Below are 22,906 nucleotides of genomic sequence, written 5' to 3'. Positions count from 1 at the left end.
TTAATTCTTATCACTTGCGCTAATTGCTATTGACAAAACTCATGACATTCTAATCACATTTGACATGTAACACATGTCTATTTGTAACAATAGACTAGTAAATATATTTATAATGCCAAATGACCTTGATCATTTTTTTTCCAGCTTCATCTCTTATCTCTTAAAAAATTTAATTTGATCTTTTATCTTTTTTTATTTGATTTAGTATTTTATTTTTAATTTTTATATTTTAATCATTTATCTTATTTTTTAATTTAATTTGGTCATTCGACCCATTTAAAATTCATGTCATTAATTATTTAAGAATGAACTCTTTTATTAAAAATGAAGTGAAAAGGAATGAGAGAAAAGTGAACCAAAGAGTTTATTTTTAAATGATTAATGAAGTCAATCTTTAAATAGATTGAAAGATCCCACTAAACAAAAAAATAAAATAAATAATCAAACTTAACCAAAAAAAAGAGATAAAGTATTAAATAAACCTTTTAAAAATGTAAAGAAATTGGCTGAAACAAAAAAATAAGATAAATGATTAAATTAAATTTTTTAAAAGATAAATAACTAAAGTGAATAAAAAAATAAAATAAAGGACCAAATAGGTCATTTAACCTATTTATACATATATAAAAAAATTAACTAATAATTATTTTAATGTGTATAGATATAAATATTTAAAACTTTTAAAATCTCAAATATTTAATATTAAAATATTTAATTATTAATTAATGAAAAATTAGTTTCCCACGGGTTGATTAATAAAATAATATTATGAAATAAAAGTTTCTTGGTTTAGAAATTTATTACACATGTGAAAACATAAAAGAGACCTAATTTTATGATAAGGAAGAGTATTATGTGACTTCATAAAAATGCAGAATGAGATCTCAAGTTTAATGTATATAAGTGTGGAAAAGTTAATTTTTAATAACTCTGCAATTTGGTTGTTGAGCGTGAACTAAGATCTCTAGTGATTTTTTTAAGCCAGCAGTTTAAATTTTAGAGTTGTTATTAATAGTAACCAAAGTTTAAGCTTATTTAAGACAATCAGTATTAGAATTTAATTGAAATGCACATTTATACTTTTATTTAATCACAAATCATTATATATATATAGTAAATTTGTTGATTTATATAATATATAAAATCTTTTATAGTAATCACAAACTAGCTCATTTGAATTAGGAAAACAAAATGCTCATAAATTTGTTGAATTAGGAATTGCCTACAGACTGCAGGCCTATATTGCTAGCTGATGAGTTGGGACTTTGGAAGTTATTTCCACAGGGAGTAGTGTGGTGTATTTTTTTTTTCATTACCACGTTTTGTTGCTTTTTACCTTTTTCAACAACAGAAGAAAAAACAAACGACGTGTTTTGCATTTATGTGTGACCCAATTGAATTGAGCCGGACTAACTTATTCTTTATAATTTGACTCCGATATTGTCCAATATTGATAAAAAATCCAAACTAAACAGAAGAAAAATTATTGGTTTTAATTCTATCTTCACTCAGGACCAATCCAAATCTTATGAACACCCATGAGCATAACTTAAGCAGCGAGCTGGCATTTTAAGATTTTGTAATTGTAGTTCTTATATCATGATTCATAAAGGTTAGAGTCCAGTTGCAATATTTTTTGTATCTAATTTCTCCTTATATGAAGCAACATCTGGGAAGCCCTCAAGGCACTGATTTTCAGAGCACGGGGAAGAGAAAAGGAAGGGGAGAGGGGGAGCATAAACAACTTTATAAAAAATCCATGCCCTTGAGTTTCCAAAAAGTTGGAGTGCCTCAAAAATTCTGGCTGGTTTCTAGCTCCAACTTTAAAGTATAAATTCATCTCTGAAAATGATAGATTTGCTAGTTGTGATGCGAATACATTATATTTTCCTTTGCTTTTGTTTCCTCATGTATGAATGTAAAAGCCATGGCATATCATTGGAATGAAAATCGATATTGACCATGGCATATCAATGATTTGGACCATTTCTTATCCCAATCATGAGGCAACCTGTTTATCAGTTGCTTTATAGTAAAGCATCTTCTGTACATAGAACATCATGTAACACTGTGCAGCCCTCACAATGTTCTCATCTACTTGAGTAACCCAGGCATCATCACACTTGTACCACTGATTACTTAATCGCAGATAAGTGACATAATGGCCAGCGTCTAGCTTACCACTGTGCGTGACAACGGCAAACAACTCAAACTCTGAACACAACTCATCTGAAGCATCCGGCTCATCCCCATCAAAAGGAAAGATCCTATTCCCAAATCGATTCCTTAAAATTGTTGATGATAGATAAGGAGACATGTCCAGTGAAAATGGGAACTGCAGGTAGCGATCCACTTTCCTTGACATCTTTCTTGTTGAAGAGTGCTCAAATCTTTTTATATGGAAGCAAGAAACAAGGGGAAGCTTCCTAATGGACATCTGTTTGAGAGTTTCTTGCCTCACCTGACACTGCCGACAGAAAAATTTTTGGTCTGACCCCAATCTTTCTGCTCTTGTAAATCTCTTCAAGCATCCCATCAGGGTAGATGTTCCACAGTTTTGGCTTGAATTCATGCAATCTGGCTCACCATTGCAAGAATGATTGGATGATGCAGTAGTAATTTTGGTAGAACCCCCTTGATTCGGTTCCAAGTCCAGTGAGATGTCTATGCATGGGTCATAAGTAGTTGATGTGAAACCACAGGCCATACATGTAACATCTGATCGCAAGATACCAGAGAATACTTTATGAGCAATACAACAGTCACCATTGCCTGCACACATTGTCAGTGAAAATGTGGTCATACAAAGATGTTGACTTAATAAAATGACATCAGTTTATAAGCAGACCTTACATTGAAGATCTTTTACATTACAGCAAAACAATTGAGGAAACAAAGAAGGTAGCAAATAAATTCCTTGTAAAATTATAAAACATGGTGGGCCCTGATGTTAAAACTGAGGTGTTCAAGTACAGAAAGAAAGTGCCAAAGGATTCCCAATTGTACCACCATTATCCTGGTGCAAAAATAATCTTCCAGAAGAGAAACAACTCAATTTCTTTGCAATTTAAATTACTGAGAAATTTTGTACACACACAAAAAAAAACAGTACACGAAATTAGATTGCCATTCTTTTCTTTACATTTTTAGAAATATGAAAAATAAAAGGTAGAAGAGTTGAGACCCAATCCAGAATCAACTGTCTAGCTTGACTATCTCAACATAGTGGAAGTAAAATTTCACTGCCATCAGAATTTGTCTTGATTCATTACAAACCAAGCATGCCAAGAATTTGTCAATTGGTCCAATAAAATTTAACATCTTATAGCCTGTAAATATTATGTATGGGGGAACTTTGACCTCACAGTTAAACCCAGAACAATCTGCTAGAATTATCCCTAACCAAGCATGCCAAGAATTTGTCAATTGGTCCAATAAAATTTAACATCTTATAGCCTCTAAATATTATGTATGGGAGAACATTGACTTCACAGTTAAAACCAGAACAATCTGCTAGAATTATCCCTAGGTCCTCCAGAGTGCAGGAGACCAGTCAAAAGCACATAATCTTAAATACAGAAGTGATTCTTGAACAGCCAACCACTAAATTTGAAAACCTCTAATTGAGAGAATATTGAAATAGAACTTGCATTGAAACCAAAGAATGGCAGTACAAAAGATGGGAAAGAAAATGGGTGTTCCTATGTGGGACATAACACACACCAAAGTGGAACTAAATCTTTCAAGGAAAAAATCTTAGCCCATCTTTTAAAGAACTGAGAGTTCTGGCACATTCACAGTGGCCGGAAAACTAATGCAACCTTCTCTCCAGGATAGGAAATGCTTTGGTTAACTAGAGCCTAAACAAGGTAAAAGGTGGAGTTAACATTAGCATCATTGGTCTAGAATCTCCTGTATGATGAAACGAATAGGCTAAGCAGAAATTGACTTACAGGGACTCACAGGAATGTAGCAGCTAACACCATCACGACAGCAGGTTGTGGTTGAAAATTAGCCCTAATTGCTTGAGCAATTGTCAACTCCTAGGGCAACAAGCAAGAGACCTAAACCCTCACCCTGCATGACAACTCTGTTATCTTAGATAGTATTTTGAATCATTTTGAAAGCAAAAAGAAAAAAAAAGAGTCAAAGACATTGAAGATAGCAAGAAAGTGGCACTCTATTGATCATCTTCTATAATCAGTTTGGTTGCAACTATGATTAATCTGAGCTAATTCAACAAGTTGTCACCAGTTGAAAAAGGTAACAGATTAACTTCTTAGTTCTTACACCATCTAAAGGTTTTGTATTCTAAACAATCTAATGCTACTGCCCACTACCAAAGAGATCACTATCAGCATCTTCTCTCATAACAACTAAACTATACAGTAAGTTTTTGCCTACAAAACGGGATCGAGTTAGGCAAACATAGATGTCGGTCATCAAAGAAGTTCCTTGATGGCAATAAGAGGACAAAAAGACTTGTGTTCCAATATTCCCTATATTTTTTAAAAGATAGTACCTTAGCCCTATGAACCATGACTAAAATACACAGAAATAAACACTAGTTAAAAATTTGAGTGAAAGGAATAAAGAAGCCACAGCAGCTTCCACTAAAGTTAGACAAAAACTACAAAACCAATGTTAAGCAAGGAAGGATGGAAGACTTGAATTTATCCAGAAAATAATTTGTTGTATAAACCAAATCAAGCCAGCTTAAAGATTCTATTAGCACACAGGGTCAGAAGTTTCAACATTCCTCATAAGCTTTAATTTTATTTTGATATTCCGTTTAAATTGAATATTAAAAAGACATTAGAATAAGAGGTTTAATACAAAAAAAAATTCCCTTCATGCCACAAAATTGAAACTAAACCCAACCAAAAATTATAACTAAAACAGTAACAAGCAGGCACTTCAAAGAAGGTGAAGAGAATAAATCAGTGTCACTGTCGGAACATATTACCTTCACTATGTGGCTTACACCTAACCTTCTCCACCTTCTCATGGATTCCATCAAGCATGGAAATGAAAAACTCATGTGCATCCTGTTGTTCATAAGTGGCAAGGTTTGCTGCGTGCTGCCACCAACTGAAACAAAACCCCAATAATAACTAATCAAACAGATAAACTTTCCAAAACAAGATTGTAATTAATGAAACTTAAACCCTATATCAGGATTTAAAAAACTATACCTACATTTATTCAATCACAAACTTACACGCCATCACCATATACAGACCTGTATAAAAACTTAGCGGGGCTATAAGGTGCACGATCTCCAGAAAACACAGAAGAGAACATAGCATCCATATCGCAAGCCAAGCATGTTCGCGCATTCTTGTTCCCATTGTTGCCGCCACTTCTCTTCAAAGCACCGTCAACGTCACCGTTGTTTTTCTTCTGGCAGAAATACCGATTGTGCCTATCGCTCAAGAAGTAATTCCGCAACGGCGGCGTGTGAAGCAGCGCTTGCAACACCGAGTTCATGAAGCACGTGTTCCCCAAATTGTTCAATCCGCGCAATCCGCGCGGCAAATCCGGCGAAAGATCGGCGACGGTGCCAGCGCCGGCGATCGGGACAGAGCAGCTTCCGATCAGAGCGCGCTCGCGCAGATCCGGCGCCCAAGGCCGGTAATCTACGCGGCGCTTCTTTCGGAGATTCTCCGGCTGTGGCGACGGGATCGGCGGCGGAGGATCGCCGCCGAGAGTTGACGCGGCGGTCTGAGCGATCACGACGGCGGCGTCGAAGTCGCGATCGTAGACCTGGTCGTGACACGCGCAGCAGAAGAGCTCGGCGCGGTCGACGTCGACGGCGATCTGGTGGCCGGGCGGCATTGAGGCGGCGTGAGCGGCGGCGTGGGAGAGGCCGACGCCGGTGGATGAGTGACAGAAGATGGCGGCGCAGGTGACGCAGGCGTAGAGGCGGGAAGGGGCGGAGAGGCCACAGGAACAGCAGCGAGGGACCTCGTCGGGATCGCGGCGGAGGGCGGCGCGGCCGCCGGGGGGCTTGATCCGGAGGCAGTTGTGGAGGGCTAGGAATGGCTTGGCGGAGGTGCGGCGGAACTCGGCCAAGTGGGGACAGGGCTGGGGAGAAATCTGACCGTTGATCTTGGAGGACATGGCGGTGATAATGCGGTAACCTTAGGTTTCGAGGGCATAAGGTTCATGGATGGGAGAATCAACGGCTGAGATTGGAGGAATGAGAGTGAGAGAGCATTGAGATTGATGAGGATTCGATTTCTTTGGGTTGTGGGGCCGAAACTTTACTCCTTAATAAGTGTTCAGCTTCTGCCTCGCTTCTCTCACTCTCGCTGCTTCACTGCTTTATTTTATACACTCTGCTTTCTATATTTGTATTGTAAACAATAAAAATATATTCAAATCATTACTAATCAAGTTTTTCTATTTTAAAATTATTTATCTATACTATACAATTAATAGAGGAAATATTCTCTTTAGTTGTCATAAATGTTAGACAATTTTACTCTTTTTTAGTTTTTAACCTTCTACTACTCTTTTTAATAACTACTCACACTACTCTCATTAGTTAGTTATTTTTTATGAGTTTTATTTTTAAATTTTTAATCCTTTTTCCCTTTACTTTTATTTTTATTTAAAATATGTAGAACCCCTGGTGTTTATAAATTCCAAGTTTATTTAATTGTTTTTATTCGTATTTCTATTTAAAATTTAAAATAACTATAATTAAATTTTATGAGGAGGAATGTAAGGGTAAAGGTGAAAATGAAATACTGGAATATACTACGATTAAAGTGCAGGGCTTTTCCCAAAGTTAAACCTTGTCTACTATTGTATGATAAAAGTTTCCTAATAATTATGGACTCAATATTGGGAGGACCTATCAAAGAAATGCATTGAAAGTTAATCGGGATGATTCATAGGAGTCTGTAAAAATTTATCTCACGCAACTCATGATAAGAAACATGGGTTACATGATCAATGATATAAAGTTGAATATAAAAGTTTTCATATTATTTATGTCTCATGTGGATGTTATAGCCACCTAACCAAAAATCATCTCAAACGTCTTAAGTTGTCCTTGACTAAAGCTCAAACCATCGGTCAAGAGTCTATCCAAAACAAGGATGACATTATTGGAAAAGATGCAACAACAATGGAGAAACAAATGACAGAAAATATCAGAATCTCCCCATTTTATGCCTGATAAGCAGAATTGGATTATCGTTTTTGAACAATCATTCAATCAATAGAGACATCTTTTAAAAAAGGAAATACATTTAATTCTAGCAAAAATTGATGTATTATCAACATTACCAAATTTAAATACATCGAAAGAAAAAATAAACATTACAAAATAGGATTAATCTTAAAGGAAATCCAAATATTAAAAGCAACAAAAAATTTATCCATTTTTTCAAGGTAATGACCAAGGAGAGTATTAAGATCCAAAAATTAAAATAAATTATATAAAAAAATTATGATCTCAACCATTCACTTGAAAGTGTGAGACCTTTCGATCACTCCAAACAAGTATCATTGTTACAAATGTCATGGTCAAAATCGATGAATAATTCAACCATTAATAAAGTGCCTATGCAAAGTCAAACAACCAATCTAGACTTTGTTTTCAACATCACAACTAATGCAAACCTAAAGGCTAATGCAGTGTCCACAATGGCTATAGCACAAGTGTGTCCAAACCATTATAGGTTTGTGGATGGGCCACTTGACCTGAGATCAAGTATGTTAGATGTGAAATAAAGTGAGATTCCAATTCAGAATAAGGGCATATGCCTATAGCAAATGAGATGGAGATGGAGGACATGAAGGCAAAAAGATCAACCTGAAAAGGTGTGTCATCATTATTCTAATAAATTTTAGTGATCTTCATTGTGATACAAGATTCTTTTTCTACTTTTTGATAAAAGACATGTTTAAGAGCCAAAGTTTTTCTTACTTTGGGGTAGTTGTTGTGACTCCATCTTAGAATAAATGTTTTTTATATAGAGCTCCCTCATTGAGTGTTATCAGAAAATCAACACTAAAAAATGAGTATAAAATTAAAAAGGAACTTATATCTTATCTTGCCTTTTATAGAATTTCTCCATAGTTGAAACAATAATTGTACATCACATATTCTTTCTCCTTCCTAATGGTTGTGCAATAACCAATCAATAGCAAAAAACTTTGTATGATATTGTTTGAATGAATTGATGAGTATATTTGAATTAATAAAAAATGTATGTCAAGGAGAGAAAACAAGAGAATGAGAGAAGGTAAGGAGTATAATCTAAATTAAAATTAATTAGTCAATGTTTGAATTCAAAATTTAAAAAGGAAAAAAACTAAATAGAAGAAAGAAAGAAAATGCCATGCTCTAAAAGTGACAACAAGAGATGTTTATCAAATTAATTGCATTAAATACTTGAATGAATAATTTTGTAGTTTATAATATTTTTATCCAATTTGATTATAATAAAAGATACTTATAATTCATAAAAAAAGTTATCGAATTCAAAATATAAACACGAGGAGAAAGAATGTGATGTATAATTATTGTTTCAACTATGGAGAAATCCTATGAAAGACAAGATATCATGAATGTCCATACTTCATCCTATAGTAAATTATAATCTTTCTAGTTGTAAAGTTATAAATTAACGAGAGATTATTAAAGGGATAATCTCAAATGCTTTTGGTTCCTTAATTTCAAAAGTTTCATAAAACGTCTTTATTAAGTTGGTCATTTTGTTTGTTTATCACACTAATATAGTCAATTTAATGACTTGCGACAAACTATAAGAGAAATCCCAATAGATGAACATTTATCACATAAGTCAAAAAAATTAACCCAAGTGCAAAAACTAATGGAAGAAGTGTTTTGGTCTAACTAAAAAAAATAGGCAAAGGGTGAAAATTATATTTTTGTCTTAATATTTTTTTTAGAAGTTTTTGAAAAATTTACATGCAAGGAGTTCAGCTTTATAAAATTTAACTGTAGTCTTCCTTACCAGAAATGAAAAAAGCACGCTACTGAAGTAGAATCAAAACCGTGGGTAAGTCAAGATAGGTAGTGAAAGATAAAATGATAAATAGTGAAAAGGCATTTATTATTGAACACGTTAGAAATTCAAAGAGCTAAAACTTTTAAGTTTGCTCACTAAATAATTATGAAAAGATAAATAGCAATTAACAATTTTTGTATTCCAAATATTCCATTAAGTACTACATCAGCAATAATAAGATAAACTAAAAACCTTTTGAAGACATTGACGACTTCAATAACGCCAAAAACACCAGCTCCTTCGTACTTTCCAGAGTAAAATATATCATCAATGTGCAAACTTGTTACAATTGAAAGCAAGGTTGAGTTCATGCATGGCGAAGGGCACGTGGATTGTGGAGGGATAAAAGGTAATCGTGTATGAGTGTCAATCGAAGTAAGAAAACGAAGTGAATCAAAGGAAATCACGTTCTGTAGTAACCATATGCTCAAATAACAGTCGTTTTTTTCCTTATAAAAAAAGAAATACAATAGAAAAAAGCAACTGATGTCAACCGAGCATCTAGGACATTTTGAAATTTATTATGAATACATATTCTGAAGTAGTACGCCTTGTCAAAAAAAAAAAAAAAGATTATATAAGTGAAGCACTTTTGCTGGATTTACAGGTTTGCAACACGAGATCATATCGAATGAAAACCCCCAAGACAACCCAACTCTAAAGATAGAATTGCAATTGAGACTTTTCTAAAGATAGAATTGCAATTGAGACTTTTTTTTAATTGAAAAACATTTTTTAAGTGACACACGATAATAATTTGGTGGAAGAAGGTAAAGTCATGGAAACAATGAGGAATGTTAATATAATAATTATCATCATTGACATGAAAATAAAGCAAGATAGGTCTACTCAAAAGGTTGCTAATTTACCTGTCCTAATCACTAAGGTTGTTAATATTAATTCTCACTTTCTCTTCTTAGTAGGAGGTGGTTGTGGGGTCTCCTCTTCATCTTCCTCCTCATCCTCCTCTTCATCTTCTCCGTCATCATCATCTTCCTCGTCGCCGTTGTCATCGCCATCATCATCCTCATCCCCATCATCACTTCCTTCACCATTAGCCTCATCTTCAGGGTCCCCTCCTTCATCGCCTTCTTCACCTGAGAATTCTTCGTCATCTCCATCCTCATCCTCGTCAGGTCCATCTTCATCATCCTCATCTCCATCCTCCTCGTCCTCTGTTTCACTATTCTTGTTTTGTAGATAAGCACGTTTCCTCCCAAAAAGGTCTTCTAAAGGAAACCTTGACCAGGATTTAACACAAACATAACAATAATGAGTAATCTTATCATTACCTTGAAATGAGGTAGGATTTGACTTCAGTTTATTCTTACCTTCCATCCACTTCAGTCAAATTTGGTGACACTGAACTAGTGCCATTAGTAAGCAGATATCCAATCTGGGAGGAAAACAAACAGAAGTAAATTTAAAATATTTACTAGATTCCATGCAATACATGATAAATGCCAAGGATATTCTATAGTTTAAACAAATCATCAAATAGATCTTAAACCAACTAAACCCAGGACACTTATTATGCCCGTTTTAAGTTGTGTACATATTCAAGCAAGAAACAACAGATCACATCCTTCAAATACAGCTTCTCAATAGCTCCTCTGTCATCTCAAATCCTTAGAAAGACGATTTGAATGTTGGACAGACAGATAGAAGTTAATGGGGTGAAAACCACATCAATTGATCTTCTACCAACTCCCCCCTTTTCCCAAAAAATTAAGGGGAATATAAGTGGACAGAGGATTCTCCTAATGCTACAAAACAAACAACACAAACACAGTCAAGAAAGAAAACATAATACATCTTCTTGACTGTGTTTGTGTTGTTTGTTTTGTAGCATTAGGAGAATCCTCTCTCTTGTTCTTTTGAACTTTAGAATATCCTTGGCATTTATCATGCAGCAAAACTGTCGGCAGCATTTGTCCCAACCCCCAAATCTTTGCTGGAACCCCTTATACTTTATGTTAAGGCAATAGTTTATACTTTTGAGGGAAAAAAAAAAACTACGCCGCTGACGGTGTAAAATAGTTTTATCCTGTCATCCAATCACAATTTACAAACCATCATTTTGATAAATTTGTTGACTTTTATAAAATCATCTTAAAGGTCATTTGATTGAATGACCATCTAAAACAACTTACACTGTCATTGCATTGCCATTCTTATACATTTTACCAACAAAAACAAAGCATCTATAGCACATTTACTCGTGCCAGCGAGCACCAAAACACAACATGTAGCAATCACCAAATTGAAAACAGGAGCGAGGACACAAATGGAGAACAAACAATTTACTTACATTCAATACAGTCACATGAAACACAATTGTAGACTATCCTTTATGGTCAATGCTGAAAACACTTACAGGCAAAAAAATAGAAAATCCCTGCTGTGACCTAACTATGCAAGCAAATCAGTGAAACAATTAAACCCTATTTATACAAACGCTTACTAAATTTCTATCTTGAGAATCAAGGGGAGAATGAGGTGGGAAGAAAAGAGAGGGTTTTGATGAGAAAGAAATACCAAAGCAATAGATTGAGCAGCGGCGAGAACAGTGTCGGCGACCACAGCTTGGAGAAGTGAAGGCATGTCGAAAACAGTGTGATTTGGAATCTGAACCTCCATTGCGAGAATAACAGAGTGAACACAAGTCAAAGGCTTCCGAATCTGATTGTCGGTTAGAGTAAACCCCTTCTTTCTCCACCTTAGGGTTTTTGTTAACCAAATTGTTATTGCTATTTCTGTTACCACTCTCGATTGGTTACTTCCACGCCAGATTCCTTCTTCTTCTTCTTCTTTCCCTGGAAGTGGCTATAACAATTTCCTATCATTTAATGTATAACTTTGGATCTTGTGCCCTTTTGGGCTTCGGCCTTTCTTTTACAGTTCGGCCCTTAATTTACACTTAAACCATGACGGACCATTTTGTAAACTGTGATAGTCAGTTTAAACGTTGGAAGAAAATTATTAAAGTAAATAGTTTGTACCCCACTTATTTATATTTAAATTACTGATTGAAAATTATGGTATATAATAAGTTTATTATTTTTTATAATAATTTGATTAAAATTTACATTATTTAATATGATTTTTGATTAATTAACTGTGTAAAATTTTATGATTTTAATTAATTAATAGTGCATAATTTAACTGATAATATATAAAAATTAAACTCTAATTCTAAATCTTCATATAAACATTGCAACATTGCCGTGATAATCCTATTTCTTTATAGTAAGTGTTCAATGTGATAAATTTACAAAGCTTTAAATAAATTTACTTTCAACTTTAATATTTTTATAAAGCAGTTAAAGATTTGAAGGAAAATATAAAACTATTTTTATGATAATTATCAACCAAAAAAAATTGAGAAAAAAAGACTATATATTGATTGGTAGTGTCAAAAAAAAATTATCATCCACCCATAACCCATAATACATGATAGATTTATTAACTTTTTAAAAATAATTATCTTAAATTTTGATGATGATATAAAACTATTTTTTGGTAGAAAATAAATAGATGATAATATTATTTTACACTATAATATATTTTTGGAAATAATTTATCATTGATCATTTTAAACTCTGAAACAACCCCATTCCCGAGTCAAGTATAAAACAAAATTGATTTTCGAAAAAACTTAAACCACTTTTAATTGACATTTGATATAAATGGAATAACTTTATATTCTTATTTACATTTTTTTATATACAACTTAAATCAAATCCTAGTCATCTAATCTTAAATTAAAAATTGACATTAAATGTATATATTTCAATATTAAACAGCCTTTTATTAAGAAATGTTCCAGAAATTTTTTTAAAAAAATGAACGTTATTTAGTTTAAAACTTGTTGACAAGAATATGAAAGAAAAAATCTAATTTTTTCATTATTTATATAAAATAATCTTAAAAGATAACTTTTTTCAAATAAATTCACCAAAATTCTTTTTAATGGACACAAATAAATACGTAGATAACATCATAGCATTAACTAGCAAGAAGAGAAAAAGAAATAAATGATATATAAGTATATAATATAACAATTGAATATATTTATTAAATATCTGAAAAGAGGTTTCGGTCCGTGGGTCAGTCCGGCCCACTACAAGTTAGAGGTGGGTCAGACTCAATTTTTAAAAAAAAAAAATTGATACCAACAACTTTTCAGTCCGGCTCACTTAACCCGTGAGTTGGTGGGTCAACCCGTCAACCCACCAAATTTAAATAATATATTATTTTATTTTATTATTATTATAAATTTATAATTGTTAAAAAAAATAAAATTTTATTCTATAGCTAACAACCCAATTGGCACAACTTCAATAATAGAGCAAGTGCAAACAAAAGCAAAGAACAATTGAATTAAACATTTTTAATTTGTTAATTTGTTGAATATAAATGGGTTAGTGAATTACTTTCATATATAAATTCTGATGTTTAACGGTGTGTCTAGTTTGCTGAAACTTCATGGTGAGATGAAAGAAAAAATAACCAGTCCCACTATCTTATATTCTTATTATGGTAAGTCCACCAAAGAAAAGAAATAACCAATTCTTACTTGCAATGGGATTGATCCTCCTGTAGTTCCAACCCATGTTGGTATATACGTCAGAGAAAACAAAAACGCTAATGTCTCCACACACGACAAGCATCACTTGAGCAGCAAAAACACACTAAACAAAATTACTTTGATACAAATTAAGCCAATGGTCCAGCTACCTCAAGCACAGATATATATTCAACAAAAGGCTAGGATCGAAGATTAAGTCTGATGCAACACCAAAGAGGGCTGCTCAGACCAATTATAAAAAAAATGCTGAGAACCCTTTTAGCTTAGCCTTGAACCACATCCATGATCCTACTATAATCATCTCCATAACTTGCTCTAAATGATTTGAGTATCATTAAAGATTACATCGTTACGGTGTTGCCCAAACACCCCTCCACAATAGCTTACCAAGTTACCATGTTTCCAACTATGCTGCCAGAAATGCATTTCGATATTTTCCGTCATAGGCAACACTGTGATGTTTGAATTTTGCAGAGTATATCCTACATAATGCAACACTGTTACTGGACATTGCCGTCTGCCGTTGCTTCTGCATGAATAAAGGGGAAGAGTTCGAAATGATAAAAAAAGTATCTTGTGCACAAGGGTCTCTTCAACTTGTAAACTAACTTTCGAAAACAAGATGATTTGAGTAGCTGGTTGCAAGTAGTTCTGTGATCTTTCCAATTGACAAGGTTGACGTTTTGATTGTCATGTATATTTGTCCCTAATCAAATGGGTCATACATAAATTTCTGACATGATATAAATTTATCTTTTCAATAATAAAGTTTGCATTGCATACTGGTCTCTGTAATGTGCAATTAGCAATATAAACAAGAGTTTTATAGCAAGGCTCAATTCCGATAGCAATAAATTGACCCTTGTGCTATCAAGCAAAGCGTTTTGTATATAGGAAAATGGTTGTGATATTCAATTGAAGGAGTAATGCTATTTTTCAGAGTTTTTCTTACCAAGAAGACAGCAAGAGAAAGAAAAACAATAATTGTCGTTAGAATGAATAGCATTTTCTTGGCTTTTCTATTGTCATGGTGTAGATATATATCGTGATAGACTAGGCCTGCTGGCTGCTGGTGGGTTACTTTTCAACCAATTATTGTTCTAAAAAATTAATATTGACTGATCAATGTTAAAGGGTCAATTGCATTGGGATGATAAATCTGATGTGGACATGCATAAGAGCATATTGACCAAACCTTATACTGCTATAGTCAACTATGTTATTTCCAAGGTTTAATTTGAACTAAATTTCTACTCCATATATATAGAACCTTCTTCTTGTCAAGTAAATTAAAGGTTAACTTTCAAATCTTTAAAGTATAAAATGATAGCATATAAAGAACTAATATAAAGTTGAGACATAATCACAATTGATCCAATTAAGCAGGAATTAATTCAGTGTGATTCTTGTTTTAAAAGAGAGAGAAACTAAAGAAATTAAACAAAGTTAGAACAATGTTATCACATGTCTTCGAACGATATCGAATTCTAACACAGTCATCAACCACACAATATTCAACATAAGATAAAGATAAGATTTATAAACATAATAAAAGATGAGCTAGTCGTGGACAGAGGGCATAGGGTAGCGACACAAGGGACACGTGTGACTGGTTTGCAGCCACTTCACGATGCATTGATGATGAAACACATGACCGCATGGCATTGACGAAGAAGACAATAACTTGACATCATCTTCATTACCCTCTTGAGCATAAAACTCATCCATGCAAATATTACACTTTTCAGTCTTGAGGAAGAGTGGATCTGTGAACGCTTGCAGGGAGTGTATGGCTTCATTGGAGGCTGGAATCATTGCGACCTCTTGCTGTATGGACTCCTCTTCTATTAGTGCAAGCCTTCCTTCATCTACTTTTTCCAGCGTGTCCACGAAAATATCTAAAGTCAAAGGGAACCCTTCGCATTCGAAATCTGCAGACTCAGCCGAAGAAGGGGAGCTCTGAACCTCCAAGGCTCGTTGAACAACGGAAACAATATTCCGTGATATTTGATCAAAGCTTCTTGGGATGAAGTAGTGAGAACATTCTGGGTTGGATAACACTGATAGTAAAAAATCTTGATTATCTTCAAACAAGCTTTGGAAGCTTATGGATGTTGAAGTTTCCAACAAGGTTGAGGTTCTTATGAGACGCAGACGCCAGTCATAAATTGAAAATTGTCGAAGGGTAACAGTCACATCGAATCTCAATGTATCTCTGGGATTGGGCTTCACCACTTGTTCATTTATCACACGAATGTGGTAGGGACCCATTCTTTCTTCAACAATTTTGGGGTTGATATTGAAGGATGACGAAGAACTAATGTTTGCAGGTTCGATCATCATTGGGTTCATGGTAGGAGAGGTTAACTTCTCAAAGAATGATCAAGATTCAACAAAGAACAGTTTTTAAGTTTGAGGTCTTATCAGTTAATGGTTTGGCGTGTATTTAACTGTTTGCAAGATGGTAAGGACCTGTGTAACTAATCAGAGGAGAAAAAATCTCATCATATAAATCCCATTAAGAAAAAGATAGAAATAAATCTAAACTGATAGAGAGATAAGATTTTTTTCCAAAGGTATATCTATATCTTATATGAAGATCATGCCTATCAAGTGTGTTTAAATGTGAATATATTTGTGGTGAAACGCTTTATTACTATGAAGAGATAAAAATTAATTTAGCATTTGATTATTAAATTATATTTATCTTTAAGAACAAATTAAATACTCACCATCGACTTAATACAAGGAACTTCTTATAGAGCATCTTGTATTGTATCGTAGAATTTTTTTTATAAGTAGATAAAATTTTAAAGATGATGTTAATATACTCTTATCTATTCTTCTATCCCTAATTTACAAATTTAAGTCTTCCTTACAAAAAAATATTATATATTTAAGAATAGGGTGGGTAAACGGGTCAGGTCCATGAACTGGTCCGCGGGGCCCGTATTCCGCGGGGGTTATCGACCAATTTTTATTAAACGGTTCATGGTTATATCATATTTTTGGGTCCCGCTTAATCCGCTGACTATGCGGGTTTGATTTGTGTGACCCTGACCCAATTATATTAGATTTGATTTTCTTTTTTTCACTTTAAACTTTTCTTTTAAAATAACATATAAAAAAATATATTAGATAAAATAAAGATTTAGATAAAAATTAAAGATTTAAACTAAAAGATGATAAAGATAAAAAAAGATAAGATAAGAAAAATAAAAGATTAAGATAAAAAAGATAAGTCATAACATGCTAAAAATCTTCCTTTTTATATTTTCTCGATCTTTTTTCTTTTAATCTATCCTTTACATATCTATGAGTCATATATAATAAAAATATCAATTCTTATCATTTAAGCTAAAAATAATTGTTAAATAAATATTTTTAAAGATATTTCAATATATTTTTAATATAAAAAATAGCTCACATCATATTTAGTCGTTATCATTATAGCGGAACATTTTTTCTTTTCCAAGTGAAATCTCCTAATGTATGACTGGGTAAAAAAGTGTTTTCGTTGTTGTGAAATAAGAAGGCTTCGTATCTTAATCTTAATGCATGTATTTAATTTATTTGGAGCTATCAGAGTCGGATCTACTTTTTGGAGAATATGAGTCCAAGCAATAACAAGAATATTTATAGTAGAACATCTTTCACAAACCCTGAGGAGATAGCTCACTAAAAGAACCAGGGATAAGCATAGTGTAGATTAAAAAAAAAGATATGCAATTCATAAATGTCATAATAATACTGCTCGTACCGAGAGGAGTATATTTGTTTAACAACACATTTTGTTGATAATTAAAAAGAAAATAGTAAATATAAATTTATAATTATTTAAATTTAAATTCATTAAACTTTTGTATTATAAAATAAATTTTTTATTATTTTATAATTTATTATAAATAATTCATTATAAATAAAATTTGTAAGTATTATGAATATCTTTTAAAATTAAACATATTGATGATCAATCTTTTCATGGGATTATCATCATAAAATAGAATATATCAAATATTATGATTTATTAAAGTAACTTATCATATATTTTCTTATAACCTGTATATTTCATATTTATTAATATTTAAATAAGTAAAAAGAGTAAAATATAAAATAATTAACTTAACTTTGAAATTATCAAAGATATGAGTATAGTTTTATAGCATATAATCATAATAATTGTTCTTAAAATAATCATAACAATAATGTGAGTAAATTTCACATTTATATAATTTCTCACTCACATGATCAATATGAAGTAATGGGTAAAAGCATAACAATAATTGTTCTTAAAATAATCATAACAATAATGTGTGCTATTTTATTTATTTGACTTATTAATGATATTGTTTTTTTTGTCTTTGTAGATGAAATTAATGGTGATGTTGAGAAAGAAGAGGAAGTTGTTCGGAATTTCACGATTCATGGCTATAATGCTTAATTTCAATAGTTTAGAAGTTTATTTTTGATGACTTTTGAATTTCAATTATCTTAATGTTGAATGTTTATTTTAAAGACTTAAATCACTTTAATATTGAATGTTTGAATTTGATTTAGTTTGGTTTTTATATTGGATTTTATTTTAAATTGTTTGGATTTTTTTTTTTTTACAAAAAAAGGCAGAAAAGTGGGTCAGCCCGCATAACTCACCAACCTGTGGTGGGCCGGGCCGGACTGACATTTTGTTAGTCCACACAAAAATGGGCCGAACTGGACTAGTCCACTCTTAGCTCAACCTGTTGCGGGCCAGCCCACATGGGCCAGGCTGGCCCGTTATGACAGCACACATATAATACTGATCATGTAAAGCTGACGTGTGACCGATGCAGGTTTGCAATACTTAATCGACAATATAACAACTAAACATAATCAGGCACCATTAGCACAAGCAAGGTTGGGTCATATGATTACTGACTTCATTATTTATGGGGTACAAAGTACGTGACCACTGACCAACAAACGAATTGTGAAAATGTGTTAGCAAAGAGTAGTTCAGTATATTCAAAATCAAAAACAAAGATTCAAAACAGACTATATATTTTTAATTGGCAGATCAACAGTGTTTAAGTGTATTTTTCACAACACAATCTATGGTTTAAGAATTGCATGTTTGCCACAACAGTTCAAGGGATGATTATATTCATAAATTTTCTCTTTGCAAATGCCAACCACCATTTATTTGGAGTGCCATTAGGTCTGTATGCAACGCTCAGTAACCTCCCACTTGTTTCTTCCCTAATCTGCTTCAAATAATTTCTGAATAATTCTGCATTGTTCAAATCACAAAGCATGAAGTATAAGAAAATATAAAAATAAATATGGTATATAAAAAAAAAGGTTGACTAAATTGCAACTGCATCAGACAAAGTAAACACAACAATATATAAAGGTTCAATGTAGTATGAATGTATGATCAGTGTGCAATCTCAAGTTCTAAATTTGTTAACAATGTTTTAATCATCAATTATGTAAAGCAATGGCAACTGCCCCAAGAAGCCGCTTGAGTTGACTCTTTAAAAAGGATCAATGACAAATATATACAATGAAATAAAAAACCTACATGTACTGGTGTAAATACAAGCTGAAAATTCTTCATAGATGCAGAAAGTAATAGAACTTAAGTTTTCATTCTAAGAATTTTTTTAATCATCAAGGAAGTAAATATCAAACTCTAATTTATTTATTAAGTATTCTTTCTATTTGTTTCTGTCGAAATTCAAGCACCAATGCACCAGAGCAACATTGCAAAATTTGGCTAACAACAGCCACATAAAGTCACTTAGTAGTTAGTAAAAGTTAGCTGTTTAAAATGAACCTCTCTGAATTGACTGTTTTCCAGACCTGAGTTATCTCTTCAGGTTTCTGATAACCAATGCACTTGCATTTGATATCACTCCATCCCATGTTTGTATTCTGAAGTTATCTTACGATATACCTATCTAGCTTCATGCCTAGAGTTACCCGCATCCTTACTTTCAGAAAACAGATAATGCAAGGAAGATACTAGGAATGGTTCATTTTTTGCCAAAGACTAGCATTCCTTGTTCCGTGTGTACCCAAAATTGAAAACGATTAAGCAGTGATACAATTTCTTGTCTTTCAAACAATGCCACCCACACATTGAGATATGAGGCATCTAGACACATTCATTTGGTCATGTGAGTTTTAACTTTAAAGTGAACTGGGCCAGCAAATGTGACTGTCAAATCTTCGGTAAGAAATTGATTGAAATATATTGGTTAAGGAATTATTCAAATACAGTTTTACTATTGTCCCAAGTGCAATGGTCAAGGAATCAATAAAAAAATTGTTTATTGCAAATCACGGTAGAGATGGGTTAGTAACATTAACCACAACCTCATACTTGTCAATAAAAGTTTTCCACTTTTGAATCCTTAACTATTACCTAAGGGTAATGGATAGGAAAACTGATTCAAATATAATATATATCAGAGTTCTTGGAAGGTGGGCACCAATTAAATAACTTCTTACATAATTAAATAAATGTTAAGGTTTAATTACTTATTTGATCCTTATAGTTGTAGAAACTTTATCTTGTAGTCTCTCTACTTAAAATCATTCCTTTTTATACAGTATTTTTAATCCATTTTAGTCCCTATAAATTTAGATGGTAAAAACTAAAAGGGATAAAAATGATATCAACGGATTAAAAATTGTATGGGTAGGGACCAAAATGGATAATTCTTAAGTATAAAAACTAAAAAGGTAAAGTTTGTGTAGCTGTAAGGACTAAATGAGTAATTAAATCTAAAACTAACTACTAACATATTGACTATATATATGATTAAACTAAGCTTAATTATGCATCTGCTCATAAGAAAATCAAGATGAAAGAATAGTGATGACAGGATTCACCTGCTTCCTTGTGTGATTGAGGAAGAGGGAAAAGGCCCGGAAATGGAAAGCCAGACTCTCCAGGGACAGGAACCTTTTCGAGACCCAAGTTGATGATTGCCTTGGTTCCTTCTGCCAAGGTTCTGCAACCTTCAAGCCTCTTGAGAGCAACATTAATGTAAAAGGTCAAGTATATGAGAAGCTTATCAGCAGGGCTCTTGATGTCAAAGTTTCTGAAGAACACATTGGCTCGGAAGAAGGTTATGGCTTCATCCACAATATCAGTTCTGTCTGCACCACATCACAGTCACGGCATATCCCACATTTTGAAAACGCAAAAAAAAAAAACAGAACAGAACAGAACAGAAAGCAATGGAAAGGAAACCTTGATCTGAAACAGGAGCAGGTCCCTTAATGTGGCTCTTGAGAGGAAGAAGAGGGCACCCACATGCTCTACTCACTCCATCTTCATTCACAAAACTAGAGTGATAAACCTTCCCATACATATCAACAACAACAAGACTAATTATTTTCAATAAATTGACAACAACGCCAAATTATGAATTTTGAATAAGTATGAATTGAATTGAATCCCCGTACCATGTCTACAGCGGCGACGATAAGAACAAGGCTTGTTCAGAACAATTCAATTTTGCAACCCCAATGCTTCTGGAAATGAAGGAAAGAAAAACGATTCTGGCATGTAAATATGTAATTGTATACGAAAATTGCGAAAGTCGAAGTAAATTGATTGATTAAGATACCAAAATTGTCAGGTGACGCCAGGCTGAGCGTGAAATCAAGATTGTTGACAAAAGTAATGGGATCTGAAAACAATGATAGTTAGTGGTTTATTGCATTGTCAACAACACTTAACAGACAAGTAAACAGAAAGAAGCTTGGTAATTTTGCGTGGGCCAGGCTTCGTATAGGCCCAAATTCATTCAGCCCGGACGAAGTATTTTTGCAGCAAGGCCCAGTGGGTGCTTCCATAGACAGCAACATTTTTTCCTTTTTTATATGTTCCTTTAACCTTACGCAACCGTTGTTATCAAAATATATTCATTTTGCCACTCGAGGTTTATGAGGAGAAAGGCATCAGCAATATTTCTCCCTTGGAAGTACTCAAGATGAAATTTCTTTGACATAAGACTAGTGATCATACAAACAGACTTGGAATTATCCAAAAAAATTATTCTCTCACAATATCATAAATCAAGATTTAAATACTAACAGAAAAAGATATTCACATTTAATGTCCAATGCTATCTCAAACAAGATTGTTTTATAAAAATAAAATTTATAAGAAAATAAAAACAAAAAGACTATAGTGATCATTTTCAACACATTTAATTCTAAATTCTAATGACAAATATATAAAATATTTCTAGTTTTCTTGCTGGTAGAAGGAAATATTGGTTCTAAAGTCCAACCAAATCTACCAATCTATTTATGCCGATTTTTTGCACATACAATACAACCACTGGCGGACCTACATGTGAGTGAGGGTGTACACTTGCAACCTCTCATTTTTTAAAATTTATTAAATTTATAAATAAAATCTTATATTTTTATATTTTATTTTATCTATATTTATATAATTGAATCCACTGATTTTATTTTTTTATAATTTGCACCCACTGATTTAGGATTTTGGATTCGCCACTGAATACAACAGTACTAGTTAAAGAAATGGTCCACTTGGTTACATCTATGTATCTCATTGAACTTCATATTTGGCTATATAGATTTTAATTTAATAAAAAATTACGAAGGAAAATAAAAAAGAAAAAGAAGGCCATGTTCTCCCCTTTCACTATTATCATCCTCAATGAAGGTTGAAACAGCAAGATGCAAACCTTAACAAGTGCAGGAAACAACAGTGCTATTTTTTCTTATGTATAGCGCCTCAACAACGTCAACCGCAAGTGATTCTTCTCTTGGTTGCATAATGTGTTTTGGGATGATAATATTCTGTCGCCAAGTGCTGACAATAAACACTTAGTGGTTTTTGCTTACACGTTACATACGTGCATTTATCAATTTTTTCCATGTCCAATTATGCATTTACTTAGAAACTACTGTATGTAGCGTTAAACTGAACCTGAATCTGAAATTATATGAATTAAAACTAAACATGTTTTGTGTGTTTGATAACTCACCGTGTCTAACTTGATTCATCAAAGGACGTGAAAGAAAATATTCTCTTATTACCTTTTCTATGTACTAATTTATTTATTATTTATTACAATTCACCCAAATCACACCCCAAACACAACCTTAGGGTTTAGTTATGCATATGTTGGGAGTTTTTAACACATTGATTTAGGAATTTTATTATTTCTTTCTCAACCTTATAAAACTAATTTGATCTTTTAAATTTAGAAAACAAACACTGGTTTTATTATCT

General features: G+C 32.9%; 4 protein-coding genes across 4 annotated transcripts; all 4 read right to left on the bottom strand.

The window, feature by feature from the left end:
* Nucleotides 1-1,567: 1,567 nt before the first annotated feature.
* Nucleotides 1,568-6,337, bottom strand: LOC114393710 (ubiquitin carboxyl-terminal hydrolase 22-like). The gene is made up of 3 exons (XM_028355118.1): nucleotides 5,243-6,337; nucleotides 4,967-5,091; nucleotides 1,568-2,772 (listed from the first exon to the last, which is right to left on the bottom strand). The coding sequence occupies exons 1-3, from the start codon at nucleotides 6,121-6,123 to the stop codon at nucleotides 2,000-2,002; spliced, it is 1,779 nt and encodes a 592-aa protein (XP_028210919.1). The 5' UTR covers nucleotides 6,124-6,337; the 3' UTR covers nucleotides 1,568-1,999.
* A 3,395-nt stretch (nucleotides 6,338-9,732) lies between these two features.
* On the bottom strand, nucleotides 9,733-11,886 carry LOC114391948 (acidic leucine-rich nuclear phosphoprotein 32 family member B-like). The gene is made up of 3 exons (XM_028352972.1): nucleotides 11,589-11,886; nucleotides 10,382-10,446; nucleotides 9,733-10,290 (listed from the first exon to the last, which is right to left on the bottom strand). The coding sequence occupies exons 1-3, from the start codon at nucleotides 11,688-11,690 to the stop codon at nucleotides 9,954-9,956; spliced, it is 504 nt and encodes a 167-aa protein (XP_028208773.1). The 5' UTR covers nucleotides 11,691-11,886; the 3' UTR covers nucleotides 9,733-9,953.
* Nucleotides 11,887-15,070: 3,184 nt separating this feature from the next.
* Nucleotides 15,071-16,138, bottom strand: LOC114392010 (E3 ubiquitin-protein ligase RING1-like). Its single transcript, XM_028353048.1, has one exon. It carries the CDS (start codon nucleotides 15,991-15,993, stop codon nucleotides 15,202-15,204), a length of 792 nt encoding a protein of 263 aa, XP_028208849.1. The 5' UTR covers nucleotides 15,994-16,138; the 3' UTR covers nucleotides 15,071-15,201.
* A 2,512-nt stretch (nucleotides 16,139-18,650) lies between these two features.
* Nucleotides 18,651-21,371, bottom strand: LOC114392714 (actin-related protein 2/3 complex subunit 3). Its single transcript, XM_028353931.1, has 5 exons — nucleotides 21,261-21,371; nucleotides 21,097-21,165; nucleotides 20,882-20,990; nucleotides 20,518-20,787; nucleotides 18,651-18,907 (listed from the first exon to the last, which is right to left on the bottom strand). The coding sequence occupies exons 2-5, from the start codon at nucleotides 21,097-21,099 to the stop codon at nucleotides 18,765-18,767; spliced, it is 525 nt and encodes a 174-aa protein (XP_028209732.1). The 5' UTR covers nucleotides 21,100-21,165; nucleotides 21,261-21,371; the 3' UTR covers nucleotides 18,651-18,764.
* Between the last annotated feature and the right edge of the window lie 1,535 nt (nucleotides 21,372-22,906).

This window comes from Glycine soja, chromosome 17, assembly GCF_004193775.1.
Source record: "Glycine soja cultivar W05 chromosome 17, ASM419377v2, whole genome shotgun sequence".
Taxonomy (NCBI): domain Eukaryota; kingdom Viridiplantae; phylum Streptophyta; class Magnoliopsida; order Fabales; family Fabaceae; genus Glycine; species Glycine soja.
Note: the sequence above shows the minus strand (reverse complement) of the source record. Positions and strands in the feature narration are given on the sequence as shown.